The 27,460-nt window shown below is 49.2% G+C and overlaps 1 protein-coding gene across 2 annotated transcripts in view; it reads left to right on the plus strand.

The window, feature by feature from the left end:
* The window catches only part of COL5A1 (collagen type V alpha 1 chain), a 133,344-nt gene that overhangs the window by 28,948 nt on the left and 76,936 nt on the right, over positions 1-27,460 (plus strand). For both annotated transcript variants that reach the window (XM_069031576.1, XM_069031577.1), the window contains exons 2-4: positions 1,182-1,349; positions 6,576-6,789; positions 7,370-7,532. In XM_069031576.1, coding sequence (XP_068887677.1) covers positions 1,182-1,349; positions 6,576-6,789; positions 7,370-7,532 — 545 coding nt within the window. The remainder of the gene's footprint in view (positions 1-1,181; positions 1,350-6,575; positions 6,790-7,369; positions 7,533-27,460) is intronic.

The following is a 27,460-nucleotide window of genomic DNA, read 5'->3' on the forward strand; positions in this document are numbered from 1 at the left end:
AAATCCCAAACGCAGCCCCATATCAGCTGCTGGGATGAGATTTAACCCTACCCAGCCAAAACCAGTGCAGCCCAGTTTGCTTTGGGCCCTGCTGGACTGGTTCATGTTTCTGACACCGTTTGGCTCCAGCTACCAAGTCAAAATTCAAAATAATTTCATTTAAGGGTTTAAAGTCAGGTCTGGCTGTTCTGCTTCTGGAGCCTCCACCTCTCCTGAGGTGAGCAAGAGCAGATTAGGAAGTTAATGAGATGCAGATTCAGAAGCTAATGAGATGCTTCACTTGCATGACTTAATTGATGTCCCAGAGACCTGAACATCTGGAGGTGAAGCTGCTCTGCCTGTGCTGGGGTGGGATGTCAGGCAAGGTCTCCTCATTAATTAAAACCTCAGGATCGGAGCCTAATGGGATGTGAGTGAGGAAAGGAGCCTTTTGCTGAATCAAAACTCAGGTTTTTTCCCTTTTCTGTAAAGCACCTGTGGGGTTTTGGCCATCCAGCTGCACACTTGGGTGCACTGGTGGCTGTGCAGGAATCCTGGTGTCATGGGATACCTGAGGAATACCTGGTGGCAATTCCTGGGCTTGAGCTGCCTGAGGAGGACTTGTGCAGCATCTTTGCCTCCTCGCCTTGCTTCATATCCCAAAACGTTCCTTGTGGGTTTTCCTGTCATCCCAGCCACTGTGGGTTCGTGTGTGATTGTTGTGCCTGATCTCTGTCCCTCAAGGGAGCCTTGCTCAGGTGTTTGCTTCCAAATAACTTTTTGCTTCAACCACCTTAAGGCAAAAGAACTGGAAGGTTTGTATTGGTGTGGTGGGAGCTGCTTGGTTTAAAGCCTTTCCCTCAGATCAGGAATTTCCTGCCTGGTGCTTAATCTTCAGGATGTGCTTGAGTGATGGAGGCTGGGTGAAGACATCCAGGCCAGTCCAGCTCCTGGGACAAACAGGGCAGTGCGTTCTGCTCCCTGCCCTGGTGCAGACAGCTGCTCTGCTGCTCCTCTCTGCCCTGAATTAGTGCCTTTGACCATGGCCCAGCCCTGGAGCTGGCATTAACCTGGTATTGAAAGCAGATTTCAGCTGGCTTTAAGGCTGTGATGACTGATTGGTGTGTTGCAAGGCTGATTTGGAGCCGAGCAGTGCCACTCCTGTTGTCTCCTAATTCTTCTTTCTCCTTTTCTCTTTGCAGCTGAACCCGCAGATCTCTTGAAGGTGTTAGATTTTCATAATTTACCTGATGGTATCACAAAAACCACAGGGTTTTGCACAAGCAGAAGATCTTCAAAAGAAGCAGACGTTGCTTACAGAGTAACAAAAGATGCTCAGCTCAGTGCCCCGACAAAGCAGCTGTATCCTGGTGAGTCCAGCTTTTTCTGTATCCCATGGAAGTGTCTGATCCTTTTCTCTGTGTAATTCCTTCATTTCCCCAGCGTGTTTGCAGTGGCTGTGCTGTTTCAGGGGGCTGCAGATCTCCAGCCACCAAATAATATCCAAATAGTGTCTGCACGAGGTGGTGGCTGTCACTGCACAAGATGTGGCCAGTGCCACATCTGCTCCCTCCCAGACTGGAAAGTTCCTCCTCCTCATTCTCACAGGGTGACACCCAGCTGGGGACAGAGCCCTGGAGGAGGCAGAGGAGCACAGGCTGTGTTTTGTTCAGTGCCTGGGGAGTGCCAAGCACAGTGGGGTCTGGTTCTGGGGCTGTGGTGTCTCTCCTAACACAAATAATCACCGCATAAAAATAACAGGCTGTCCCACAGGAACAGATGTCCCGAGGAAAGTTGTTTGAAGGGCTGGGAGGCTCGTTAGAGGAAGGCACAAAGCTCTTGAGGAGCACTGACCATTTTATTGCTGCCTGAGTTGAATTTTTCAGGCCATGGCATAATCACTACAGAGTCAAATGTGTTCGTGAGAGGAAGTTATGGACCCAAACTCCTCCCTGCCTGAGAGATGCAGTCACCACCCGAATCCTTCCTTCCCAAGCCTTGCCAGGTGTCCCTGTTTCACCTGGGGAGATGCTGGGATGCTGGAATCGGGCATGGCAGGACTTTGTTTGGTGAGAAAAGTGCCTTTGCTGAGGCAGGTTTGGCAGGAGGCAGAAAGGAGCTGCTTGTGCCTCCTGTGGGAGGCAGGAGGGGATTTAAGCGAGGCAGGCACACACGTCCTCCCTCGGTGCCTGGGAGGGGATGAATGGATTGGCTAAATCCGAGCTAATGGGCTGTGCCACCAGCAATGCTTCTTAATTAACCAGGGCATCCATCAGCCCCAGCCTGGCAGAAGCACAAATGAAGACTTTGAGGCTGGGCTGGGGATGTGCTTCCAACCCTCCCCTCCTGCAGTTCCCTCGTTGTTGAGGTTATTTCCAGCCTTCATTATTATCCTGCTGTGACAATAATTATGTTTAATCTGTGGTGAGCAGGAGCACAGGCTGTGTCTCACCTAAAAACTCAGCCTGACGTGGAGATAGAGGAGAGCAACGTGTGTCAGGCTGGACATCATTGCAAGGCCAACCCTTAGCAAAGGAGCTGCTCAGTCTGGCCTAAATCTGGGTTTAAGTGTCTGCAGAAGGGCAAACCAGACACTAAATTTGGCTTTATTGCTGCCCAGGGCAGGAAAGTTCTATCTGATCACAGATAATTTCACAACTGCACAGGTTGTGCCTTCCTGTCCCTTCATGTCACATTCCTGAAATGACTTAGAATTTTAGGCCTGGTGTCTACAAGCTCAAAAGTGTTCAAAGGAAATGGTTCCAGTTTGAAATATCCAACTGGAGTGGATCTGAGAGCTTGCCAGCAGTTTCTGTAGCTACTGTGGAGTCTTGCCTGGTCATTTTATGTAACAGAAACCAGCAAGAAGTGAAGATGTAAAAACAAGGCTGGAATATTCTGGCTGAGTATTTAACAAGGGGATTGGATCACAGCAGCTCTGACCTAGGGAACTCAAGCATGGAGAACTGAACCCTGGTCCCAGCAGGGAACTGGATCCTGAGAGAATTGGATCCTGAGAGAACTGAATCCTGGTCCCAGCAGAGAACTCAGCGTTGTAGAAGATTTTCTTGGTTGTCTTCTACCTTGCTACTTTTATATCCTCACCCTCACTGAGTTCTTGGCTTGCATCTTCCTCGGGTGAGAAGATCTGGATGGATTTATGGAGCAACTTTCCCATCATTTCATCACCTGGGCAAGCACGAGGTGTTTGAAGCAGCTCAGTCCCCCTGGAAACTTGCAGAACCATTGAGGCTTCTCTGCTGCTTGCTCAGGAAATAGGGAAGAGCCAAGTGAAGGACTCCCAGTGTTTTCCAGCAGATCCACGAATGTTTCCTCATCTCCTTCACAAGATGTGACTTCAGCTCCCGCCCCTAAATGAGAGAGGGGATAAAGATAACAAAGTAATTGCAGGGCAGCGTCCTGGGGGAATGTGGTTTTAAGGCTTTGGTGTCACCAGGAGGGTGGGTCGGAGCAGAACTTTCCCTCTCTGCTCTGGAGCACCCTTGGCAAACGAGCTCTGCACAGAATATTTTGTGCTAATTAGAAGTTGCTGCTTTTCTAAGATGTAATTTCATGGGCTTTGCATTCTGCTGCCACAGCCATCAAAGCAAGATGTATGTGTGTGTGTATATATATAAATATATATATAAAACTCATTTTTTCAAACTCAAAAGAGTGAGAAAAATCTGCTGAGATGCTTTTTGTCCCAGCTCCCTAAAGAAGTCCTGCTTCCCAGCAAAATCTGTGCTCTTCCAGGAGAAGCAAGAAAGGCCAGGGTTTCAGTGGCAGCCAACAAAATGTCATTTGTGTGCTCCCATCAAATTTGCAATTGTCATTTGCCTTCTCAGAAATCTCTGTTAGAGCTCGAGCAGTCACCCCTGAGGAAAACAGGCCATTGCACAGTTGAGAGTCTCCTCAGATGAAGGAAAAGGCCAGAAATTGGTGACACCAGTGGAAAACAGCTTTCCTTTGAAGGGGAAAACTTTAAAGGCTCTGGAAATGCCACCTTCTTGCTTTGTGTTTGTGCCAGGAATGGGATCAGCTCACTGCTTTTCCTGATTTTTGCTATCCAGCAGCTCAAGCTTTCCTGCCCTTCCCAGATCAGGAGCAGGACTCTGTTTTAGGCTGTGTTTGGGTATGCCTGGATTAGGAGGAAGGTCACAACTTGCCCCATTCAGAGCCCACGAGGTTGTACAAGAGCCTTTAACCATGCTGCTCGAGAAGGAAGAGGCTCAGCCTCACTCCAGCTCATCCATTGGAGCATCCCACGGATTCAGCCGTGCCCACCCTGGAGCTCCTTCAGCTTCAGCAGGACTGGGGGCTCCCCCCCAAGCAGCTGCCTTGCAGGAGGTCCCCTGGAGCAATTTTGAAAGGCTTTGGCCACGGGGTGGGAGGGGGATGCCGAGCCAGAGCCGGCGCTGGTGCAGCGATGGATGCGCAGCACCTCGCAGCGTGAGCTTGTTTGAGGAGTGAATCAAAGACGAGGACTCCATCCCAAAGCCTTTGTTGGAGGGATGTCTCCATTGTTGTGGAGGGATTTGGGTCAATTTCTCCGTGCTTGGTGTATTTATGAGGATGTATTTATCAGTATTGGGGTGGGTGGGGATGTGCTTTCATCCATCGTGCAGCAGCCTGGGTCATTTCTGGCTCTGACAGTGCAGGCATTGTTATTTTGCCAGGACAGCAGAGCAGTAACAGAGTAATGTCAGCTATAATTCATCCATTATGATTATTTGGGTTGAGAAACTCACATCACCATGGAGACATTTTGATAATAATGAAAAAAAAAATTAAAAGCAGCTTTTTAATGAGTTGGCAGCTTGTCCGAGTTGAAAGGTACTGTATTGTGGGTTCCTAATGAAATTTTGGACATGAACTATTTTACATAAAAGGCCCAAATCTGTAGGCTGTAATTGGAGCCAGGAAGGCATATGGTCCTCTCTCAGTGCTCCAGGAGGGTTTGTGCACAGGGGAGGGGGATAAAGCTCAGGGCATCCTGTGGGAGGCACCACAATCGGGTGCTGCTTTTGCCAGATATCCGGGGCTGTGTCCTGGGGATAAATCAGGCTATAATGGCATTTAATTCCTGACTGAGAGGCCTCTCTGCAGAGTGCTGCTTTCTGTTGCTTCCCAAATGTTATTTACCCAAGGTGAGGGGGCTTAACTTGCAGGAAAGGTATCCTCAGTTACCTCCCTTTGCTCTGTAGCAGTTCCGGTTTTGGTGCAGCTTCTGCCTCATCCCCTTCCTTGCTGAAGGGAGATAAATACATTTAAAACATTTCCTTCCTAAAAATTCAAGCATCTCCCAGCAGAAGAGGAAGAGGATGAGCTCAGGGCCTCTGTGTTTGAACTCCAGCTTTGCTGTGGTGCCAAGAACTCCCCACTGCCACGTTCCTCATCCCCTCCCTGGGTCAAATCCCCTTGGGATGCCATCTAGGAAAAATCTGAAGTAGCGAAGAAAATCTATTTGAAGCTTCTGGGCACTGAGCTTGCTGCTTTTTGTGGTTTATTTGGCTGCACATCTGCAGTTTAAACAGGATCCCTGTGTCCCCTGGGTGCCACCAGTGCCACACGTGTCACAAACCCCACGGTGGGGCTGCCCCACTTTGCTCTGCCCTGCTGTGCCTGAAGATTTCTCCAGAGGTACAAAGCAATCCTTGGTTTGGAAAGCCTGGACCTCCAAGGGGAGAGTCCCTGCAAGGCCCATGCTCTGAAATGCAGCATCTGAGGGGGTTGTGTGTATCATTTGATCAAGAAATCTTCTTTAGGAGTGCTCCTGGTGGTTTTTAAGCTGCCCTGTTTGGGGTGTGCATCCAGGATTTTCAGTCTGGGCACATTTTTTTCGGTCTGAGTGGCAGAGAAACCCAAACAGGGGAGTTTGGGTTTCTGCAACAGGGTGATGCCCAGATTGACTCGAAACTGTAGATGTGTGTGTCTGGCCTTGCAGATTGACCATGTACTGACAGGATTTCATGGCTTTAATCCTGCAGACCTTGCAGAAATAAAGACAGAAATCACCTGTGATCAGACCCAGTTCTTTCCTGAGAGGAGAAAAAGCCAGGAAATGAGATGCTGTTTAATAAGCAGACAAATTGGCATTTTCTACTGATTGCCAGATTTATTTCCTTTCTCAGATTTTTTTTTTTTGTGTGTGTCCACAGCAACCCTGAAAGCCAAAACCACAAATTGCTCTGTTCTCGTCTGGAATGGACAAATCCTGATGCAATTCCCTACTCCCTTAAACAAAACCCTTCAAGATTGTGTTGATGCTTGATTTCCTCTGTCCCTTTGGCATCTTAAGTCCATTTGGAGCCCCCCCCAATGATGTACATAGCAGAAAGTTTTTGCCTTGTCTCCTAAAAAACTTTAGGGGAGCTTCTTGAGGAAGGGTTGGGTGCAAATAATACAAATTTAAGCCAGCTTTTGTAGAATTTCTGTTTCCTCAGCACAGGGGTTTCACTCCAGAGTATCTGGGGAAAAGCCAGATCTTCACCTGGCCCTGTATACATTTTTAGGGCTGCTGATGTTGCAGACTGTTTTGTGTAGGGATTGATTTTTGAGGAAGCCTCACTAACCTCTTTGCTTTTCCACTCCAGCTTCCCCCTTCCCAGAGGACTTCTCCATTCTAACCACTGTAAAAGCGAAGAAAGGAGGTCAGTCCTTCTTGATCTCAATTTACAATGAGCAAGGGATCCAGCAAATTGGTGTGGAGTTGGGTAGATCTCCTGTATTCCTGTATGAAGACCATACAGGAAAGCCAGGCCCAGAAGACTATCCTCTCTTTAGAGGCATTAACCTAGCAGATGGCAAGTAAGTGACATTTTGTGCACCAAGGAAAAAACAGTTCGTTGTTTGTATGGATGCCAGCATGTTGAACGTTGTGTAAAAGAGGAGTCATGCCTGTAGAAATGTGTTTGCACACCCCTGGCTGCTGACAGGTGCCCCAGTCTGTCATTTTGGCCTTCAGTGGATTCATTTGACATCTGTAAGAATTGTAAATGAGCAACCAGTGCCGCTGTCTGGTACTTGTGGGGATAGGAACATCGATTTTGCTGCGAAGGGCCTTAAAAATAAATCAGTTTGTCGTGCAAAACCCACGCTGAGGTTTGTGCAGGGCTTAAAAAGAGGGTGGAAAGGGGAGTCATCTGTGTGGTGTTTATCCCTGCTTCTTGCTGAAGCCAGAACTGGCCCTCTCCTGCCTGACTTGGAGGGATGAAAGCTGTCACTCAGCATTTCTCTTGCCAGTGAACCCTTTGGGCTCACCTCAAAGAGGATTTCCACGAAGGTTTGCAGAACGTCAGTCCCTGAAAGTTCATTTTTGTACAATCATTGCCTTGTTCTGCAAAGCCCAGGGCTCTGCCTGACCCTTCTGCGGGCTGTGTTCTCACAGGTGGCACCGAGTGGCTCTGAGTGTGCAGAAGAAAAATGTCACCTTGGTTCTGGACTGTAAAAAGAAAATCACCAAGTTCCTGGACAGGAGTGAGCATCCCATCATCGACGTCAACGGCATCATCGTGTTCGGCACCAGGATATTGGATGAGGAGGTCTTTGAGGTGAGCCATGGCAAGGAGCAGCTCTGGAGGTGTTCCACGGGGATGATGAGAGACTTCCAGCTCATTTTTGACCTTTTTGTTGGGTTTTTGCATAGCAGAACGCTGTTGTTTGTAATTCTGAAGTTTTTATTTTGACTTTTCGCAGTAAGGATGAAAACTGGGGGCCGGGTGACCTTGTTGGAGAGAGCTCCTCTGGTTCTCTGGTTTCAAGGCCTTGCTGGGGTTCTAGCCCCTCTCTGCCCTGGGATTTTGTAGCTCTTGGCACATTTAACGTGGGAAGGGCTCACAAGGTTTTCATTCATTGCCGTGCTGGGATTTAGAGCTGCAGGGGCAGCGAACGAAGGCTGAGGGAAGCAGCTCCCTCCTAAGTCCCAGTTCACCCTGGGGCTGTAGGAATTTGCTCTTTTTCCACACATTGGCCATGGATTCCTGGTTCTTTTGCTCCATGACACGAGGGGACTCTCCTTGACAGCTTGGGTGGCAGCCCTGTCACCTCCCACACTCTGCTTCCAAAGGCAAAGCAAAATCCTGAGGGGTGGGATGTTCCCATGAGCTCCTGTGATGGAAGCAGAGAGGCAGAGCATTATTTATAGGCAAGGTACAGATGGGAGAAGCTTTTTCCCACTGTTCAGCAGCTTGTTTAATGTATGCATTTCCCTGGCAAAATCAACTTCTGTGCTCTGCTGCACTTGTGAGACTTTCCTGGGGATGACAATCCCGTTCCTGATCTTCCTTGTGAGCTGGAATTGCTTCCTAAAATCACCACCAAGTGCAACGGGGTGTAAACCAAGCCCTATCGATCTCCAGCTCCTTATTTTTATGGAATTTAAGTGAAGGAAGAGCTGGGTCTCCAGGGCCTCCCCAGCCCAGCAGAGGGATGGGGAATATCTCCTATCCATGGCTAATTAGAGCCGTGGCAGAGCCAGTTCTTGTCTGCATTTTGCTGCCACTCAGAGGGAAAGTTCCAGTCTGTTTAATATTACCAACATCTGGGAGCTGGCCTGCTGTAAACAGAGCAGGAATGCATGGGCTGAATATTTCTGCCAAAGTCCCAGTTACAGAGGGAGGGCTGGATCTCAAAATTGTATTAAATTAAGAGACGTTCCCTGGGAAGTCGAACAATTAAAATGGAAAGTAAAAGCTGGGTTTAGTGGGCACTGGAGTGTCTTTCACAAGTGTTGGACGTTCTGCCAAATATTTCAGCACTGGATGCTGTGTTTTGAGCTGTTACATGAAGGGGTGAGTTCTTCTCCAGCTCAGGTCCAGTAGATCCAGTTAAAGGAATTGGTATCACATCCAGGCTGGATGAAAAACGTGCACTTTGTAAAATAACAGGATTTCCATAGCTGCCCCTGAAATTTGGGGTATTCCCAGGTGGCCTTCAGGGCTCACCTGACTTTGGGACAGCTGATTCCTCTGCCAGGAAGGGAACTGAACCCAGGTGTTGATGGGTGGAAGTGCTCTCCCTGCTCCTCTTTTAGCCCTTTCCATGGCCATGGCTCCCTTGCTGAAAAGGCCTTAAACTCTGAGGGGCTGTGAGACCTCCTCAGTTTTGGGAGGGAAAGGATTCTCTTGCCTGTTCTGGCTCTGAGCTGCAGCTACAAGATCTTGCTGGCACTTATGAGAACTGGATAATTAGAAAATACTCTTTTTTCTTTGTCTTACATGTACTGATATTATACAACATGGATAGAAACCTCCTCTCGTTCTGATCTTTATCCTTTATTTTTTTTTTTTTTGTCACCCTCCTCACACAGTCCTCAAGACTCCAGCAGCTTTCACTGGGGTGGAATAGGTTTTCTGAAGGCAGTGGACTAGAACCTAATTTCCTTCATATCTCAGCAACTTCATTTCCTTTGCCTCCCCCCTTCTCCTTTCTGCGAGGCTAAGCAGGAATTGTGCAGGCAAAGCCTCAGAACAATGGGGAAAGGGTGGAAGCTGTGAAATTTATGTATTCCTGGAAAGCTGAGCTTTTCTGGAGCACATGCAGGAGATGAAGGTGCTGCTGTCCCCCAGGGGCTGCTCTGCAAAGCCCAGCTAACGAGGTTTTCTGCATCCATGGGTTTGCCAGGCTCTGATGAGTTTGTCACTTTGGCTGGAAATTAAAATAACCCAGTGAGGTGGGAGTGGGATTGGAGACAGCGCTGGGATTGGCTGTGTCTCAGCACAAGAGCTGTAAAGCAGTGGGAATTCACATCCTCCTTGTCAGGACTGAAACCAAACCAACCCCAAACACTTTTTGTTCTGCAGGTTGTAATTATTGAAGGGCTGGCCCTGGCTGGGGTTGTGAGGGGAGCAGCTCGAGAGCCCGGATGGGAACTTCCTCACTCATGTTCTGCTGGGGAAAAAAAAAAAAAATTAAAAAAATTTGAAAAGCCTGGCAGGAAAGGTTAGAGGAGTTTCAAAATATTCCTCTAGCAAAACAGTCTTCCAGTGGAAAAATGACTTCCTCTCATTAAAATTCAATTAGCTGGGAGGCTGTGTGGGTCTCTGTACGAGCACTGGGGAGGGTTGAAAAGGGGCCGAGCCCCAAGCTCAGGTTGTACAAGTTGAGTTTTGTGCTGGGTTTGTTGTTCAAAACAGGAGTTTACAAACGGCAGGACGGGCTCTTGCAGGGTTGGGAAGTTGGGAAGTTTCAAGCTGTGCCTGGGTGAGACTGCAAAGGGATTTTTTGGCAGGGAGAGAGGGAAGGACAAAAATCCAGCCCGTGGTGGAGGATAAACACCTTCCCTGCTGCAGGCAGAGCTGTTCTGTGGTGCAGCAGCACTGGGGGAAGTCAAGACACGTCGATGTGCCTCAGTTTTAGAGGGAAAAGGTGCTCCTTTTAATGTGCTTTTCTTTAAACGTGAATTAAAACCAAGTCCTGGTGGTTGAGTGTAGGAATAGAGAGAGGGGAAAGCTCGGGAAAGCTTCTTCTTTCACAGAAAAAAAAAGCATCTTCAGCCTGAAACCCAGGGAGACTTCCCAAAACACCCCAGTGATGCCCATTTTCTGCCCATGGGCTATCACGGGAGCCACCTTTCAGTGCTGGATCCCAGCAGGGAGCAGGGCAATCCCATAACCCTGGGTTGGATCTTTGTGTGGGGAAAGCGCTGCCCAAAGTCTGTGGTAGGGAAATGTTTCCCTCTCTGGGCTGGATGGGGTGAACTTAACCCCATTTGTGGGGGTGTTTGGAGGCATCTGAGGTAAAAAGTTGACTAAGAAATTTGGTTTGTGCAGTGGGGAGAGGCCCAGCCCTGGTTTTCTGCTCTGTGTTACTCCAGTGGTGGCCTGATGAGCAAAAGGAGCTTTGTTCAGACCTTGCTGTTGCATTTTCCTCCTGCATTTCCCATTTTGCCTTCTGATTTGCCAGTCAGGGACTATCGTGTGCTGATAAAAGTCTTGTACAGCCCCTGGCTCCAGGGCTGGAGTTGGCATCATTAAATTGTGGTGTGGACATGAGTAAAAAATTGAGTAGGTTATGGCTAAACTGCTGAGGACAGCCTAGGAACAAGTGGCTGTTTTGCTGCTGATTATTTTTGGTTCATCTGTGTAAAATTTTGCAGCGTTGTCCCACGGGTTAAGTGGGGTTTTGACCCTCTTGGTTTGCAGCAGTGCCTGGAGTGGCTGAAATGACTTTTCTCATGTGTGGAAAAGCTCAGAGCATGAATATACTGCTTTTTAAGGTCACTTTTGGCTCCTTTAGAGACAAGAGGAAGTTATTTTATGCAGCTGAGTGCCATAACTCTGTCTCAGTGGTGCAGTTGGTGCTGTAAAACCCAAAAAAAGTGGATTCCTCTGATCTCAGCCACCTGTGGCCAGGAGGGGCTGACAAAAATTGTGCCAAAGCCTGTCCTGGGACGGGACACAGCGCCCTGGAGGATGCTGAAAGATGCTGCTTTTGATTCCCTCTCCTCCTTTGTGTTGTTTTGACTTTTTTTTGAAGACCACGAGTGAAATCAAGACATCAGAAATGGAGGGAAAACAATTTGGGATGAGCCAGAGAGGCCGGGCAGGGTGCCAGAGGTGCTCTTAGGGCTGCTGAGAGTTGCAAGGCACCACAGGACAAAGCAGGACAGACACATCAATGCTCCCAGCCCAGACATTGGGGCCCTTCAGGTGCTCTTGGGGTTGAAATGCCTCCTCTCTTTTCATCTTGGGCCTTGTTTACACTTAAAAACCCCAATTATCCCTGCGCTTGATAATCCCAGATTTCATTTCACTCTCGTCAGGGCTTTCTCCTTCCCTTCCCATGCTCTTGGCTGTGGTGTTTTCATCTCTGGAAAGGGCTTTTATTTTTAAAGTTTTGTAGGTTGTTCCACTCTGAGCTTGCAATGTTGGATCAAAAGCTTTTGCTTTAGTGGGAGGGGTAGAAATGAAGGCACGTTTTTATACGTGTGGGTGCATTTTAGGGGGTTTTTTGCTGGTTTTGAGGATGGAGACGTTTCAGAGCCTCCTCTTGCAGGCAGATCTGTTGTTAACACATCAAACAACTCCAGGAGGAGATTGACTCTCTCTCTACTCCCAGGATTGATGTGCTGGGGTGCAGTGAACTTGGAGAATTTAAGTTGGACTTTTCTCAGCTCCCAGGGACATCCCATGGGAGCCTCAGGTCTAAATCCACGTCTAATTCACATTTAGACCAAATTTTGCCTCAGCACCTCTGTCTTGGCTGTTCCTGGTGGCAGGAGGGTCCTGTGCAAACATCAACAGCAGTGCCAAGGTGTGGGGGGACACTTTTGATAGAGGAGAAGCAAGAAATTCCTCAATTCAAGAGGAATTTCTTCATGGAAAGGGTGCTCAGGCCTTGGGAAGGGGCTGCCCAGGGAGGTTTGGAGTCCCCGTCCCTGAAGGTGTCCAAGAAACCCCTGGATGTGGCACTCAGGGCCCTGGTTTGTGACAAGGTGGGGATCAGGCACAGTTTGGACTTGATCTTGGAGCCTTTTCCCACCTAAATAATCCTGGAATTCTGCGATCTTCCAATCAGCAGCATTCCAACAGCTCCCCTGAGCTCAGTGAGGCTCCTCATGAGCTCAGAGTTGGACCCATCACGTCCCACAGGATCTAGGCTCAGCCCAGAGGCTCGGGAAGGAACAGGAAAAGCTCAGATTTATGAAGTTGTTGTTAAACTTCAAAAAAATACATTTCTAAAAATTAGTGGGTTTTGACTACCCTGGATTTGTCTGTCAGGATGCACCACGGATCCATGTTCCCATTTCTTTTTTCCCTGCCTTGGCAGGCTGCTTTCAGCAGGTAATTTACAGAGCTGGCTGCCTGCTCTGCTGGCCCTGCCAAATCTGATTTCACCTCCTTTGCTGCGGAGCCTTTCAGGGAGTGCACAGAGGGGATGTTTTACACCACCACCATATACCATGGTGTGAGAGGATGGAAAATAAAACCTCCTGAGCCAGCATTTAGGGATCTTTATTGAAGATGTCTGTAGCTTTCCCCAGTCTCCTAATAATTCTCCATTTGCTCGCTGCTTTTCTCGTCATTCCTTCTGCTTTGCCTTTTTTTTTTATTTTTTTTTTTTTTATTATTATTTTCCAAAGGATCCTCTTTAAAATGGTGCACTTGAGACATATGGATGAAATCACAGCTCTGGGCTCTTCCAGGAGAGCAGTGCTGCCTAGAAAATGTCTGCAATTACTGAGGATTACGCCTCTGGATGGGTTTGCAATTAATGGGGAGGTTTGTGGTGCCAGAGTCCAAGTGATGCAGTCGATCTGATCAAAAATGTGAAATTTGGCCCCATTTGGCAACTCCTCAAGCATAGCATCACCTTACACAGGTGCCCAGGGACGTCATCTGGTTTTATCAGGGAGGAAGGGGCAGCACCTGGGCCAGAATAAGAATTGCAAACCAGCTTGTAAAAGTGACTCGGGGCTTTCATTTCCACCCCAAACTGGCGCTGGCTCCTCTGACCCCTCACTGCCAGGTGCCAGCGAGGAAAGTGAGAGCCTGGGTGGAAACATCAGCTGGATTGTTTGCATACACTCTGCTGAAACTCTTGTTTTTCATTTAGATTCGCTGGGTAATTGCAGGTTCAGCCATCTGGCCTGCAGTCAAGCTTGGTGACTGGGTCAGGCTTGCCTGTAATGATGGAGTTTTGTTAGTCATGATTACAAAATAGCCTTTTTTTTTTTTGATTTTTGGGTTGCTTTTTCCGTGGTTTTTTTGTTATTTTGTTTTGTTTGGGTTTGGTTTTCCTTTTTTTTGGTTTGGTCAGTGGTAAATTCCATTTCATAAACTGCAAAAGCAACTGCATTGGCATGTGTGGATAATTAGTGCAGTTTGCTGGTATCAAATGCCTGCGGGCCTTTGATAGCTTACAAAGCACTTTATTGTTCAAACAGATCATAAAAGCGCTTTTATTGATGTTTAAAACACTCCTGCAGTCTATCATTTATCTTTGCAGAGTGCCAAGTGAAACATCAGCCTTAGGAAGCTGCGTAGCCTCAGAGCCTCTTAGAGTTAGTCCAGATTTAAGGCCCAGTTCTAGGAGGACTCTGGTCTAGGCCCGTGGCAGGGGTGGAAAAGATGAATTTTAATGTCCCTCCCAACACAAACCAGTCTGGAATTCCATGATTTGGGCAGTTTTTGGCCCAGGATGGCACTGCTGAGGATTTTGTTGGCCAAGGGTGGGAAATGCTGAGGAGATGGGGAACTTAGGCCTGAAAATCCAGGATTAGTGCTCTCTGGGAATTCCTGGTGGAGGATATGGGACTTCATCCCTGTCTGGGGAGCCACTGACATCCTGCTGCTCCTGTAGCTGGGATGTGCCAGTGGAAAATCAACATTTTTTTGGTGATTATTCCTCAAGGAAGCAGTTGGTAGCCCGATGGTTGGGTACCAGCGACTCCCGCAGGCGAGTTGGTTTGGGGGAGCGTTTTCCACAGGGAATGGGCTGGGATGCTGAGGGGGAATTGGGATCTGCCATGAGTGGGGATGCTGCAGGGCTCTCCATCCCTGCTGTTCTGGAGGGCACAGGCAGTTTGTGTCCCCTTTCCCTTGGCCCGGGGTCCCTCCTGCAAAAACATCAGAGGAAAACCGAGCGATCTCTGGGAAGCAAAACTCATCCTTTGGGAGCAATTTCCATCCCCCACAGGCACTGTGGGATTTGGGGAGCCGTGTCTGCTTGTTCCTGACATCCCCCTGGCAGAGTTCTCTGTTTAAATGCTGGCAGGCAGCAGCCCCAGGCTCGTTTGGGGTGATGGATGCTCCGAGGTGCAGGGTCATTACTCTTCCAGCCCTGGCTCCGTTTGGAGTTTGTTTCCCCCCTCCTTGGGCTCAATTTCTTCCATGGAAAGTCTGAGGAGCAGGAGGCTGATTGCTGAGCCCAGACAGGCTGATGTAATGCTGGAAACCTGCTCCTCTCTCCAGTGACATCATTCCAAGGTTTGCAGGGTTGGTGTGGACAGAGGGGGATCTGCAGGGACAAGGATGGAGTTTCAGGAGGAGAACAGGCACCACAAAGGGATTTGGGAAGGAACAGCAAATGGATATGTTTGGGAAAGATGATTTTCCTCAGCTTGAGCAGGGGGGAAAAGCCAAATCCTTGTGCTTTGGGGGAGAAGCTTCCAGCTGAACGTTTTTGGCAGCATCCCTGAGCAAGATGGAAAAGGGATTTTTGGGAGCAAAGCGTGACAGGGTGCCCTGGCCCAAATCAGGGCATGTTTCCCTTCCCTGCTCACTTGGGAACCTCGTTCTACGTGGGAGGTTATTCACCAATTAGTCCTATTTGCCTAAAAGTGAATGTTTTGCAGCAGAAGCCTGTAAATAAGAAAAAATTCTCTTTTATTTGCAAAGGCAGGGATGGATTTGCATTGTTGCAGTGAATTTTTAGGAAGTAAAGGCTCATCTGAGCCAGACCCTGGGAGCTGGAGGAAGAAGATGATGAGCACAAGGATGTGAAGCTGGTCAGGGTTTGTGTCCTTGTCAGCCTGGTGCTGCTCAAGCTGCTGTTTCTCTGAAATTTCAGCCTTTTTTGCTATTTTCCTGCCTTTTGCCACTTCTCTGAGGGAGGTTTTCCTGCACCAGGGTGGAGTAAAAACCCATCCCAACCTAAAAACCTCTGGGCTGACTCCGTGTTCACCCCCTTCCCTCGTCACTCAGGCCTGAACAAATGAAACACATGTTCCTCACACATGGTGAGGTCTTTCTAGTCCTTTTTTTTTTTCTTTTTCTCCTTTTTTTTGAGGCAGTCTGGGCTGCCTGCCAAAACCCAAAGGAAAATCCAAGCCCACTCCAGACATCCCCAACGTGCAGGTGCAGTGCTCACTCTGACAGAGCCGAGCGGGCTTAAATGGAAATATTCCCAATAAACACATCCCCCCGGGATGGGAGCTGGAAGAGGGGATTCCTAATGATTTGTGCAGAAGATTGGATGGGGATTGGGGTGTCTGGGAGTTTTCTATCCCCTGCAAGAACATGGAAAAAAGGTCCCTGAGCGTGGGCTCGTTGTTCTGCACACGCAGCCAGCGCTGGCTGGGGTTCAGGAGGTCAGACCTGCTTGAACAAACAGAGCTTTGGCCACTGCAGGGAGAAGTGTGGGGGAAATCGGTGCTGAATGTGACTTTTGGGCACTGTTCTCTGTTCTGGGATGGCTGCAAATGCTGCAGGGTTCTCCTGAGGCTTTGATGCCTCGCAGGAGTGAATTTATCTGCAGGTTTTGTTTGCCCTTCTCCCAGCTTCCAGTTCAGAGCGGTGAAATCTGGGCTGGGGATGCTCAGGATGAGGAAATCCGAGCTCTGGGGATGCTCAGGATGAGGAAATCTGAGCTCTGGGGATGCTCAGAACTGTGAGATCTGAACTCTGGGGGTGCTCAGAATGGTGGAATCCGAGCTGGGGATGCACAACCTCCACACTACATCCACTCCTGTTCCTTCATGGGTTTCCTTTGGAGAACCTCCTTTCTGGGATCAATTTCACAGCTGATTTTCAGGCCCCAGGGTGCACAAACCCAGCTCCCTTCCTTGGGATGAAAATTTGGAGCTCTGTTCCATGGAACTATGCAGATTTTATGCTTAAAAAAAAATCACAGAATACCCTGAGCTGGAAGGGACCCACCAAAGATCATCCAAGTCCAACACCAAGGCAAGATTTTAATTTTTTTTTTAATGCTGAATTAGAGGTGGCAGATGCTGCATGGAATAAATGAAACCCAAATCATTTTTCACAGACAACTAATAAAAACCTCATTGAGCAAACACTTTGGGGTGTGAACATTAGCAAAGGACACATTTTAATTTCCCAGAGAAAGGGGGAGAAAGGTGTGTGGACGAGAGGTGTCACACCTATGTTTGCACACCAGCTCAGCTTTCCAGCCCCAGCTCTTTCCCGAGCAGCCAGATTTCCAGGAATGGTGGGAATTAGCAACAGGAACCTGCACAAAGCCTCCTCCTCGGGTGGTCCCAGCAGGTCCATGTTCTGTGGTTGGGTGATTGTCGCCAGCCAGATGCAGGAAAATACTTTTCCAACCAAAACTTGGTGTTGAGTTCAATTTTCTGAGTGTGTCAGCAGATCTCCCCGAGCCGAGGGGTGTAATCCCCCTTCTAGCCCAAGATAACTTTGGCAGCCAGGTCTATTTTCCCCCCATTGCCTTTAATCCATAAAACCTGGATTCTGTGTTCACCTCCTGGGGCAGAAAACATTCCAAGTGCTGATTAAAAGCCTCTGTGCATGCAAAACCCCCTTGATCTGAGCCACCTCGGTGCAGAGGAGACCTCAGGGTGGATCTTGGGGGTGGAAATCCTGTCTGTGGGGCCGAGGAAACAGCAGCTCCACTTCCAGATTAATTGGGTGGTGAGGGAAAAAATGGAGCAAAAAGCAAGGTTTGGGTATCTCAGGAGGCTCCAGCTGCTGTGGGATGGGAGCAGGGAGCTCTGATGTGCTCTGGAATTTAAGAGCCACCCTTTGGCACTGGGAATGAGCCCAGTTGGAACCGGATCACCTTTAAGGTCCCCTCCATCCCAAGACCTTCTGGGATCCCTGGGTTTCTTTCCTGCCCCCTCCTGTTCTGTACAAAGAGCAGCTGCTCCTCCAGTCCCTCTTGTTCACCACCTTCCCCAAATCCTCTCCTTCCCTTTGCATCCCCGACCTCCACCGTGGCCAAAGCTGGCAATAAAACCCTCTGGATCTTTGGGACCAGCACCTCCCAGGCAGACTCTGCGACCCTTTTTTTGCACTAAAACCCGAGCAAGTGCCTCCACTTTGACTCAGTGAGTTCTCAGATGAGCAACTCAAGCCAAGAGCTTTGCTTTACTCTGTATTTTCCACTGTGAGAGAGACCCCCTCACAATCCACTGGCGTATCCATCCTCACGTGGGCAGCAGAATTCCTAATTTTCCAGAGATGAAAGGGAAATAAATCAATGTGAAAGCAGAGCCAGGGAACGGTGCAGAGGGGGAAGACACAAAGCAGCAGCTTTGTGCTGGGCTTGTAATGAGGAGGAATCTGTTTTTAAACTATCCCTGATGGTTCACACATATGTCATGGAAAAACAGCTCCTCCAGGAAAAAGCCAGCCCTGGAGCTCCGGGTTATGGGGGGATTATTTGATTTGGAAGGAGAGGGGAAACTTGGAACAGCGTGAGCAGGGCCTGGGTGAGGCGGTGACATCAGGGGATGGGGTTTGGAGTGGGAGAAAGGCAGCACTGAATGGGATGGTGAAGGAAATAGGGAATTGGAGTGTGTGGTCAGGTCTGCAGGAATGGGAAGCAAAGGGAAGGCTGGGCAGCCTCGAATTTAGGATTGCTTGGAGTTTTTGGAGACTGCGCCTCCTCTCCAAGGAAAACTCTGCAGTTTCCTACGGAAAAGCCTGGATAACAGGGCACTGCTCAGACCCTGGGCTGTGGATGGGGACACCAGCCTGGTTATGGGGCTGTCTGAGCCTTTGTAAGGAGACAGCAGGACCTGGACGGTGGTGGCACAGCCTGAGGCTAGCCAGGCTGGCCTGGGCTACCTGGTGCTCAGAGAGCAGTGGAGGACAAGGGGAAACGGGGCCTTGGGTTTCTTCCAGGGATTCCTAATGAATGGGGTGAGGAAAATGGAGAAAATCTCTCTTTGAGCCTGTCCTGTGGAGCGCAGGGCAGTGAGCGTGAGCGTTGTTCGGGGTACCCCGCACACAACACCAGGGCAATTCTTTCCGAATTGCTTATGGCCCCATCCTCTCCCCATCCCAGCATTATTCACTGCCAGCTACAGGGCTGGCATGGCAGGGCACACAATGCCACCCATTCATTTTGCCCCATTCAGTTCGCAGAGGCCTGGCCTGGGCTTTTGTGGGATTTTTCTTTTCCCTTTTCTTCATTTTGAAATTTTCACACTGGACACTGAAGGTCAGGCTGACCCTCTCCTCCTTTATGTGAATGCCTCCCACAATGTGCCGGCCATGAGTTTTCCAGAAGGTCTGAATGAGGTTTTTGGGATGCTGTCCATGGGACTGAGCCTTGCTTGGCACGTGGGACACTCGGGGTGGCTCTTGGGGACAGCACCACCGGGTCACCCTGTCCCATTGCTTTGTCCCTGCATGGAAATTCCTTTTCCTGACTGTCGTGATGAGGCTAAAATTGCAAAATCCCATTTTTAGGTGCTTCCTGAGTTATCCTGCTTAAGCATATCCAGGCAAGCAAACGTTTTGAGCAAGGATAAAGAGATTTTTTTTTGGTGAATAGTCTCGTTTGCTGCTTCAGAAGCATAATCTGACTTGATGCTTCAATTAGGGAACAAAACCACCCCGTGTGAATGTACCTGAGCCAAATCAGCTCCTTTTGGAAAATAATGGGAAGGAACTGCTGGAAAAGCTTCTGCTGAGGGGGTTTTTCACACTGGTGGTTTTGTGAATGCTTTGGGATAGAGAATAACTTAAAGAAAGGGTAAAAAAACCCCGTGTTTGAATTCTGGAGAGGTGTCTGAGGGATAGATTTGGGGGTTTTGAGGGATCTCTTGCTATGAAGTCCCTCTCAGGGGGTGGGATTAATGTTATAAACAGATGGAGGGTGCCTTGATTAAAAAATACCTGAAAACTCACTTCTGAGCAGCTTTTAAAGCATTCCTTTCAAAGTTATCTTCTAGATTTCCACTAGGAATTTATCATCTGGAGGTGGAGAAGGAAAAAACAGCTGTTCAGGGACCACACTGTGAATGTCTGGATGTAAAAGCAGTGACAACACAGCACATGGTGATTGTGGGGCCTCTATTCTTAGGGCCCAGGGCTGTAATTTGTGTGTAGAATGACATAAATGCTGATTTCGAGCTACCAAATGAGGAGTTTGAAGGCAGAAATCACAGAGTGCCAGGCTGCTGCGTGGTCACAGAGGGGAAAAAATAACTCCAAGGAGTGTTTGGAGAGGCAGGAATGATTCCAAGTGCGTTGTGCAGATGGAGCAGCCACTGGAAAGGCTCATCTGGGGTCACCTGGGTGGCAGTGCCAGCCTGAATCTGCTGACAGGTATCCACAAACCCTTGGGCTCTGCTGTATCCCATGAAATCCCTCTGGAATCTGGCTTCGCTGAGGCCTGGCCACGCTCCCTTTCCTCCTCCATCTGTCTTGGGGCTGGAAAATTGAGGGGAACGGGTTTTTTTTTTCCGTGTATGGGCACAAACCGCTCATTTTGTGGTGCCTCAGCTCATCTTTTTCCAGCAGCTGTGGGAATTGGGAAGCTCAGAGATGCTCTGAGATTAGTCAGGCCTAGATTCCTTCTAATTTGTGTCTTGTGGTTGTCTCAGCTTCTGGTAGGGACATTGAAGGGGTGGTGGGGACATTAAAGAGATGTTTTGTGCGTGCCTGGATCCGATCAGATGAGAGCTCACCACAGACAATGCTCTGGGATGATTTCTTTGCCTGAGCTGTCTGTTTCCATGACATTTATAGCAGTTTAATTACCCTGAGCCTCTTTTCCCTGTCACAAGTGATTGAAATCAGCCATCAGATGGAAGAATTATTGGGATGGACGGACACACCTGCGGCTGCACGAAGGGATCACCCAGGGCTTGATTTTGGGGGGAAAGCAGCCAAAAAAATGCAGTGCTGTCCTAATGAATTCATTCGAGGAGAGAGCTTCCTCATGGCTGGCTTTAAACCTTCAGCTGAAACCGCTCCATGTGGTTTCTGGTGCCCACGAGGCGAATATTTAGGGACGAACAGTTGTAAACACAGTGGGTTGTTCCTTTGGTGAAGGTGTTTCCCTCTAGGAAATGCCTACAACAGCTCTACTCCAAGGATTTCCTCTGAGTAGGATCCTTGTAGGGAGAGATCCAGTCCTGCCCGAGCTCCTTGTGAGGGCTAAAAATGAACTGGTTGTGACTGGAGGCCCCATGAAGAGCCCACACAGGAGAGGTTTGCTGAGGACCTACCCCAGGTGTGACCTGAGCATCGCCATTCCCTGGGACGTGCTGTGGCTGTGCCAAGCACACCCCAAACCTGCTTTCCTCTCCTTCCAGCACTTCTCAGAGCTGGGTTTGCTCCTTTTCAGTCCAAACTGGACGTGGGGAACAGCGAGTCAGACTCTTTGCTGTGTTCATGGGAGTTTGGGAGCAGCCAAAGGAAACTGAGGCGCTTTGGAAGGGCTCTCTGCAGTCAGGTTTTTTTACCTTTTTTTTCTCACTCTTCCCCTGAAATAGAAGGGGCACCTTTGCCCAGCAGCTCCAAACTAAGCCAGCAGAGGAGTTATTTCTTCCAGCCAAGCCTGGTTTGTGTCACGGGTTAATTAGATCCAAATTAGATCCAGTGCAACGTTTCCATCCCAGGGCAGTGAGAACCTCTGGTGGCTCAGTCCCAGCTCCTGTCCTGCAGAAGTGACAGAAATCTTCCAGATCTACCCAAACCTGGGTGGTTTTTCCTCTCTCAGTGGAGGAGCTGGTTGAGAAGATGTGACATGTACAAATACCCAGGCTTAGAGACCCAAAATCAGCCTCAGCCACGGGGTGGGGGCATTGCTGAGATCCCTCAGGGTTATCAGCACGCTCAGGGGACAGCCAGCTCTGGGCAGCTGCACGTGGGGACATCCATAAAGCCCCTCTGAGGGGCACCCACCAAGCAGCTGCTGCCTTAGAGAGGAAACACCCACTGGAACGGGATGAAATCTGAATTAGGAGTGGTGCAGTCTAATGGGAACCTGTGGTTCAGGTTCCTGGTCCTTCCCACGTGTTTCTGATCCGCTCAGCCCCTCTGCTCAGGGCACACAGCTAAAAAAGAAAACGTTTAAAAGTGCTCCTTGTGCAAATCTAAAGACTGGCTTTGCTCTCAAGTTTCATTTTCCTATTGTGGGGTTGTCTCTTTCCTGGGGTGGAGAGAGGTGGGACTGTCAGGGGGGTTCTTTTTCTTTCTGTTCTTTGCCCTTTAAAGACCTGAGCTGGGCCATTATTTTTTCCCCTCTTTGCAGAAGAGCTGCAGAAAGCCCTCCGATGAGTTTTGCCTGTGTTAGCACAGTGCTTGGCCAGGCTGGGGAGAAGGAGGGAATATAAAGCAGCCTTTTGTCACAGCAGCCCCTCTCCCAGTCCACCCACCCTTCCAGACTGGGGCTGCAGGAGCCATTCAGTCCCATCCTGCTTTCCATGGCCAGAACTGATTGTTTTGCACCCAAAAATCCCGGGAGATAAATTGTGGTTTGTTTAACAGACATAAATATATAAAAATAGCCAGCAGAGTGGCTGAGCAGGTTGTTGATTTAAGGATATCTCTCTCTGGGTGTTTTTAGCAGCTCTTTGTATTTGCTTTCATGATTTTATTTTTGCTTTGATTTATTTTTTGCTTTTTCTTTTTTGCCTTTTTTTTTGCTTTTTTGCTTTTTTGTTGCTTTTTTTTGCTTTATTTTTTTGCTTTATTATTTTTGCTTTATTTTTTTCTTTATTATTTTTGCTCTATTTTTTGCTTTATTATTTTTGCTTCTTTTCTTTTTTTGCCTTTTTTTGCTTTATTATTTTTGGGGTGGTTTTTTTTTGCTTTTTTCTTTGGCTTTAATATTTTTTTAGCTTTTTTTTTTTTTTTTAAGGCACTTTGGCTGCTTTTTCCCTTTCCTGCAGTCCCCACTGCTTGGCTGCTTTTCTCTGGATGTCCCTCTCCATCCCATAGAGGAGGTTGTGGGGTCGGTGAGGAGAAATGCAGACAAATCCAGTTTTAAGAAAGACCTGGCTGAGCAGGGAGCTTGACATGGAAGTGAAAACCCAAATCTTGCCAATATTTTGCCCCACAGGGCTGCAGTGGTGATGCCACCAAGCTCCAAGGGCTGATGTCAGGAGGGAGGAACACCAGAAGCCGAGGAATCATTTTTCCTCAGGGTGGGTCCTGCTCCCTGGTGGAATTCCTTGCAGGAAACACTAAAAAAACCACTAAAAAACCACTTTTGTGCTCTGAAGGGGAGCACACAGCCCACGTGTGGTGGTGTGGAGGCCCAGACATGAGTCAGGGGACAGCTGGACACATCCCCTGGCTGGGAGGGACCTGCCTGGCCCAGGATGCAGGGACAGGGCACTCCAACCACACTCCACTTCTCCCTGCTTGTGTTCCTGACCTTAAATCTTCCCATTTTCTGGAGGAAATCCCAGCTGTGGCTCTCGTGCAGCCTGGCTCTGTCCCCCCCATGCCAGGCTGTGTAGGACAGACGTGCTGAGGGACGCTGTGCCCTTCCCAAAGTGCCTTTTCCAGCTTGGAAAACCAAAAAAAAACCCTGGAGAAATGCACTGCTGGGATGGCCTTGCAGTAAATGCTTTGTGGGGTTGATGCTTTCTGTTCTCCTGCCAACACCACCTTGTTTTCTGAGCTACCTCTGCCTCAAGGATTGTTGTGCTCCCCGCCGTGTCCCCAGAGTTCCTGGATCTTAATTAAATGACACGTTGCTAATTTGCCTGAGCTGGGGTTTTTTTTCCCCACCGTTTTGGTAAATTTTCTGACAAAAACTCGCTCTCCAGGGTCTGGGCACTTCCACTGCCTGGCTGTGGAAGCAGTGCTCATTTCCAGATGGGGGTGGGGGGAGCAGCAGTGCACGGTGTGCCAGCTCCGTGCCAGCTCTGCAGCCCCTCAGGCAGGCAGGGCAAGGCTGGGTAAGGTGAAAGACAAAGCCCAAAGCAGCCCCAGAGCTTTTGGAGATCTTCCAAGGGGTGATTGGATGTCTCTCTGAAAGGATGGAGGCCTCTGGTGAAGTTCCTGGGGTTGAAGCAGTGTTGGCAGGGAAGGGTTGGGGAGCTGGGGCAGGGAGGATGAGGATGTCTGGGGAGTCTGGAGCTTGGCCTGGGCTTTTGCCCCATCAGTAAATGTCCATTTGAGCTTGGTCAGGCTTTTCTGTTCTCCCCAGGGCATCTCTGGTCGCTCCATGAGAAGCTGTGGGGCAGGAGGGGACGCTGAGTGGAGCAGGGTGCAGAGGGCTGAGGAAAGGGGGAATTCAGAGCTCTTACAGGGACTGCAGAGAGCAAAAGGGTTTGGGGCTGTCAGGATTCGGTGAGCATCCCAGGGAAAGTGGCAGGAAGGAGCCAGCCACGATTAATGGGTTTGACAAACTCAGAAAGGCAAGAAAATCTTTGAGGGTGGGAAGCTGGAAGGTGGCTGGGTGCTGGAAAGCACTGCCATGTAAATAATCCATACTGGGGTGAATTCCGGGTGTGTTGTCTTTGGGAATGAGCTCTGAGTTCGCAGAAAAGGACTTTGGCACAAACTCTGCCTCCACAGCTGCTCAGAGGGTGCTTGGGGTTGTGCCTGGTGGGGAGAGTTTGCTCTAGGGCAGGGATTATTGACTGGGGGGGGTTATCTGGGATTGGGGTGGGAGGTATCCACCTGGAAATGAACCTTGTGTTGGTGCTTCCTGCCCTGCCATGGAGTCCTTGACTGGTATTTGGGTGCTGGCACAGCGACAGCTCCTGCAGGAGAGCGTTCCAGAATTAGCAAAGCCATCTGGCTTTTGTTCTCCTCTGAGGGAATGGCTTGTCCTTCCCTTCCAGTCAGGAGTCCTTGCTAAACTGCTCCACAGTTGGATTTGGGATAGCACACAGACAGACTTACAGCGTTCTGTGGGCTCTGCAAGCAGCCCTTTGCTCCAAAAAGCCTCTTAGTTTTAAGGCATGAGTCTGAATTTAATTTTAAGCAACAGAAATAGGATTTGGTCTTGTGTAGGGGCAGGGCTGGGTGTTGGGGACAGCAGGGAGAAGTCGCAGGGTTCAGGGAAGGGGACAAGGAGGGGACCACACTTCCCTGCCCGATTCCTTCAAATCCAGCAGCCAGGACTAACAGTGAGTTCATGGATCCTCACACGATGGGAAATCGGGTTCCTCCCCGGGACTGTAAAATAGAAAGGTTGAGGAATTACCAGAGAGGTTCATTGCCACCCAGCTGGAGGGCTGGTTTTCCTCTTGTGCTGTGGCCAGGGGCAGAGGCTGGTGGGCTGTGCAGGTCATTGCTGTGTTTGTGTTCTGCGAGGTCAGGGATGCTCCTGGCTGATCTGGGGCTGGGGGTGCAGGACTGGGCTGAGGCGTTTCTTGGGGTCCCCACACGGAGATGCCATGAGAAACAGAAAGTTTGACCAGCTTTCGAGAGGGTTTGGAGCCATTTTTAGTTCTGGTGACACTTCTCTCCCTGCTCTGCTTAATTAAACCTGGTTTTTCCAAAGAGGGCTGGGGAGAGGCTCCTCTCTGAGTGCCCAAAGCAGCAGGAGCCAGAGGGGGAACAGCAGAGCAGCCCCATCCAACCCTGCAGCCCCTCTGAGCAGGATGGGGACACAAACATCCGGCTGGATTGAGCCAAACCACCAGGAATTTGTAGCTGAGTCACGGCTGTGTGCGAGTCAAGCCTTATTTATTTATTTATTTATTTATTTATTTATTTATTTATTTATTTATTGTTTAGCCAGACTTGCAACAATTTCCTTCCCATTTTGTAGTGCTGAAGCCCTGGGAGCCCAAAGGAGGCTCTTTAGGGACTGGGTGCTCTCTCTGTGGGGCCACTCCTGTGTGTGGCTGGCCAGGAGAGAGCTCAGGACACGGGGACAGGGACTGGGGGGGTGGTGAGGCTTTGTTTGCCCATTTTGCTGCAGTTTTGCTGCTTTTCTGGAGCTGCTGTGTTTAAAGGAGGGACTCCGGGATGCTCTGAGCACTTCCAGCACCTCTGATTTTTGGGGTTTCCAGGCTGACAGAAGTGGGGCCGTGGGGATCCCTGTGTGTCTCCAACACCACTTTCACTCCAGGCTGGAGCCGGGCTGTGTCCACAGCAGTGAGAATCCATGGGAAGTGCTGGTGACAGGATTTATCAAGTGGAACATCTGAGGGCTGGCAGGCTGGCTCCAAGACAGGGATTAGGGGTTTTGGAGGCTCGCTGGGGCGTGGGATCTCTGAGCTTCCACTTCATCCTGGAGCCGCACTGAACCCCTGCCACGCTTCATCCTCTGACTGGGTTTGGGGGTGTGGAGCCAGGGAGTTTGTCAGGATAAATCTCATTGATTCCCAGTAATTGTGAAGTTTTTATGTTACCATTGTTCACTCCAGGCCTGTGTTTATCCAGTTAAACGCAGGAGTTTCCAAAAGCACATCCAGCAGGATTTACTCGTAGGGATATTGAGTGTCTCAGACTTTTGGGGTGATGCCCTAACCCAAGAGCCCAGTGAATTATCAATGCTCTGCAGTGAGAGCCCTGAAAATCCCAGGATTTAGGGAGCTGCTTCCAGTGCCAGATGAAGTCACTCATCATGATCCTCCTCTCCAGCTGTTTTTTTTTTTTTCCTTGAACCACAACGATTCCTCCGAGTTCCTGAAGTTGATGTCATTGGAAGCGACGGGACATTTTTTGCACGCATATAGAATAAGTGTTAAAAAATGCTCCAGAAAGAGCTTTTCCAGCCTTGTCTGGGAGCTGGCTGGGGAGTTGAGTTGAACTGGTTTTGATGGAACTTAATCCATAACGCAAATGAGTCATCAGGCATAAATGGCTTCAGCAGAAATGTCAGGCAGATCTGTACTGCTCCTGAAAGTTAGCACTTCCATCTGTCTGGTGGAGCAAATAAAACCCTCACAGCTCTCAGTCCTTCTCACAAATGTGCTGTCCTGCCTCTTCCTCTTCACCAGGAGCTTCAGGAAGAAAGGCCAAAATGTGATTTATCCCCTTTTTTAAACGTTGCCTCTCCTGATGGATGAATTGTGGTTATTTGCAGGCAAAAAAAAAAAAAAAAAAAAAATCAACTTTTTCATTCTTCGCTTCAATTTTTTTTGGTTAAACCAGCAAAGCACAACTGAGCTCTGCCTCTGGGTGCTACCAGGTGCTCCAGGCACTGAAGAACTTCTTTGAACCTTGTGCTCAACTCATTCCCAGGCCAAAAAAGAGCTTTACCCACTGTGTGAGTGGCTGGTGACTTCTACAAAGCAACACCAGAGCTTTGCTGTCTTGCTCCCAGACTGAAATACCCCACTACTTGAAAATAAGTCTTTGATTTGGCTGAGCAGGTCTTTAAGCCACTTTTCTGGTGCATTTTTAAGTCGTCTCTCTTGGAAAACCCTGTCCTGCACGGAGCCGTGCGTGTGGATTAACGGGATCTCCGTTAGCGCTGCAGAAATCCCACCGGGAAGGGCATTTTTGGGTGATTTGTGACCAAAACAGGGAAACAAACGGACACTTGAGGGAGGAACGGGAGCAGGGCTGGCTCCCCTTTGCCAGCCAGGATTCCTGGATCCCTGGGCACAGTTTATGAGTGGCAGCACACTCGAGAGGGCACAAAAGGCTCCGAGCCTCCCAGCGCGGCTCGCTCCATTTAAAGTCGGCTTTTTAAATCCCAGAAAGGGGGCTCTTGACAGCAGAGCTTTGTGCAGCTTTTGTGAGGTGCAGATAGTGGGGCTTTTATTGCAGGCTAAATTAGCCCATTTTATTGTTGGGTGCTGAGGGATGAGGTCAATTGACTGGGAATCTTGCTAACAAGGTTTTTACTCCTGGCTGCTTTCGACAAGGGTTAGCACGGGGTATCCCCCAGTGCTGGGCAC

The sequence above is a fragment of the Aphelocoma coerulescens genome, chromosome 17 (genome assembly GCF_041296385.1).
Source record: "Aphelocoma coerulescens isolate FSJ_1873_10779 chromosome 17, UR_Acoe_1.0, whole genome shotgun sequence".
Taxonomy (NCBI): domain Eukaryota; kingdom Metazoa; phylum Chordata; class Aves; order Passeriformes; family Corvidae; genus Aphelocoma; species Aphelocoma coerulescens.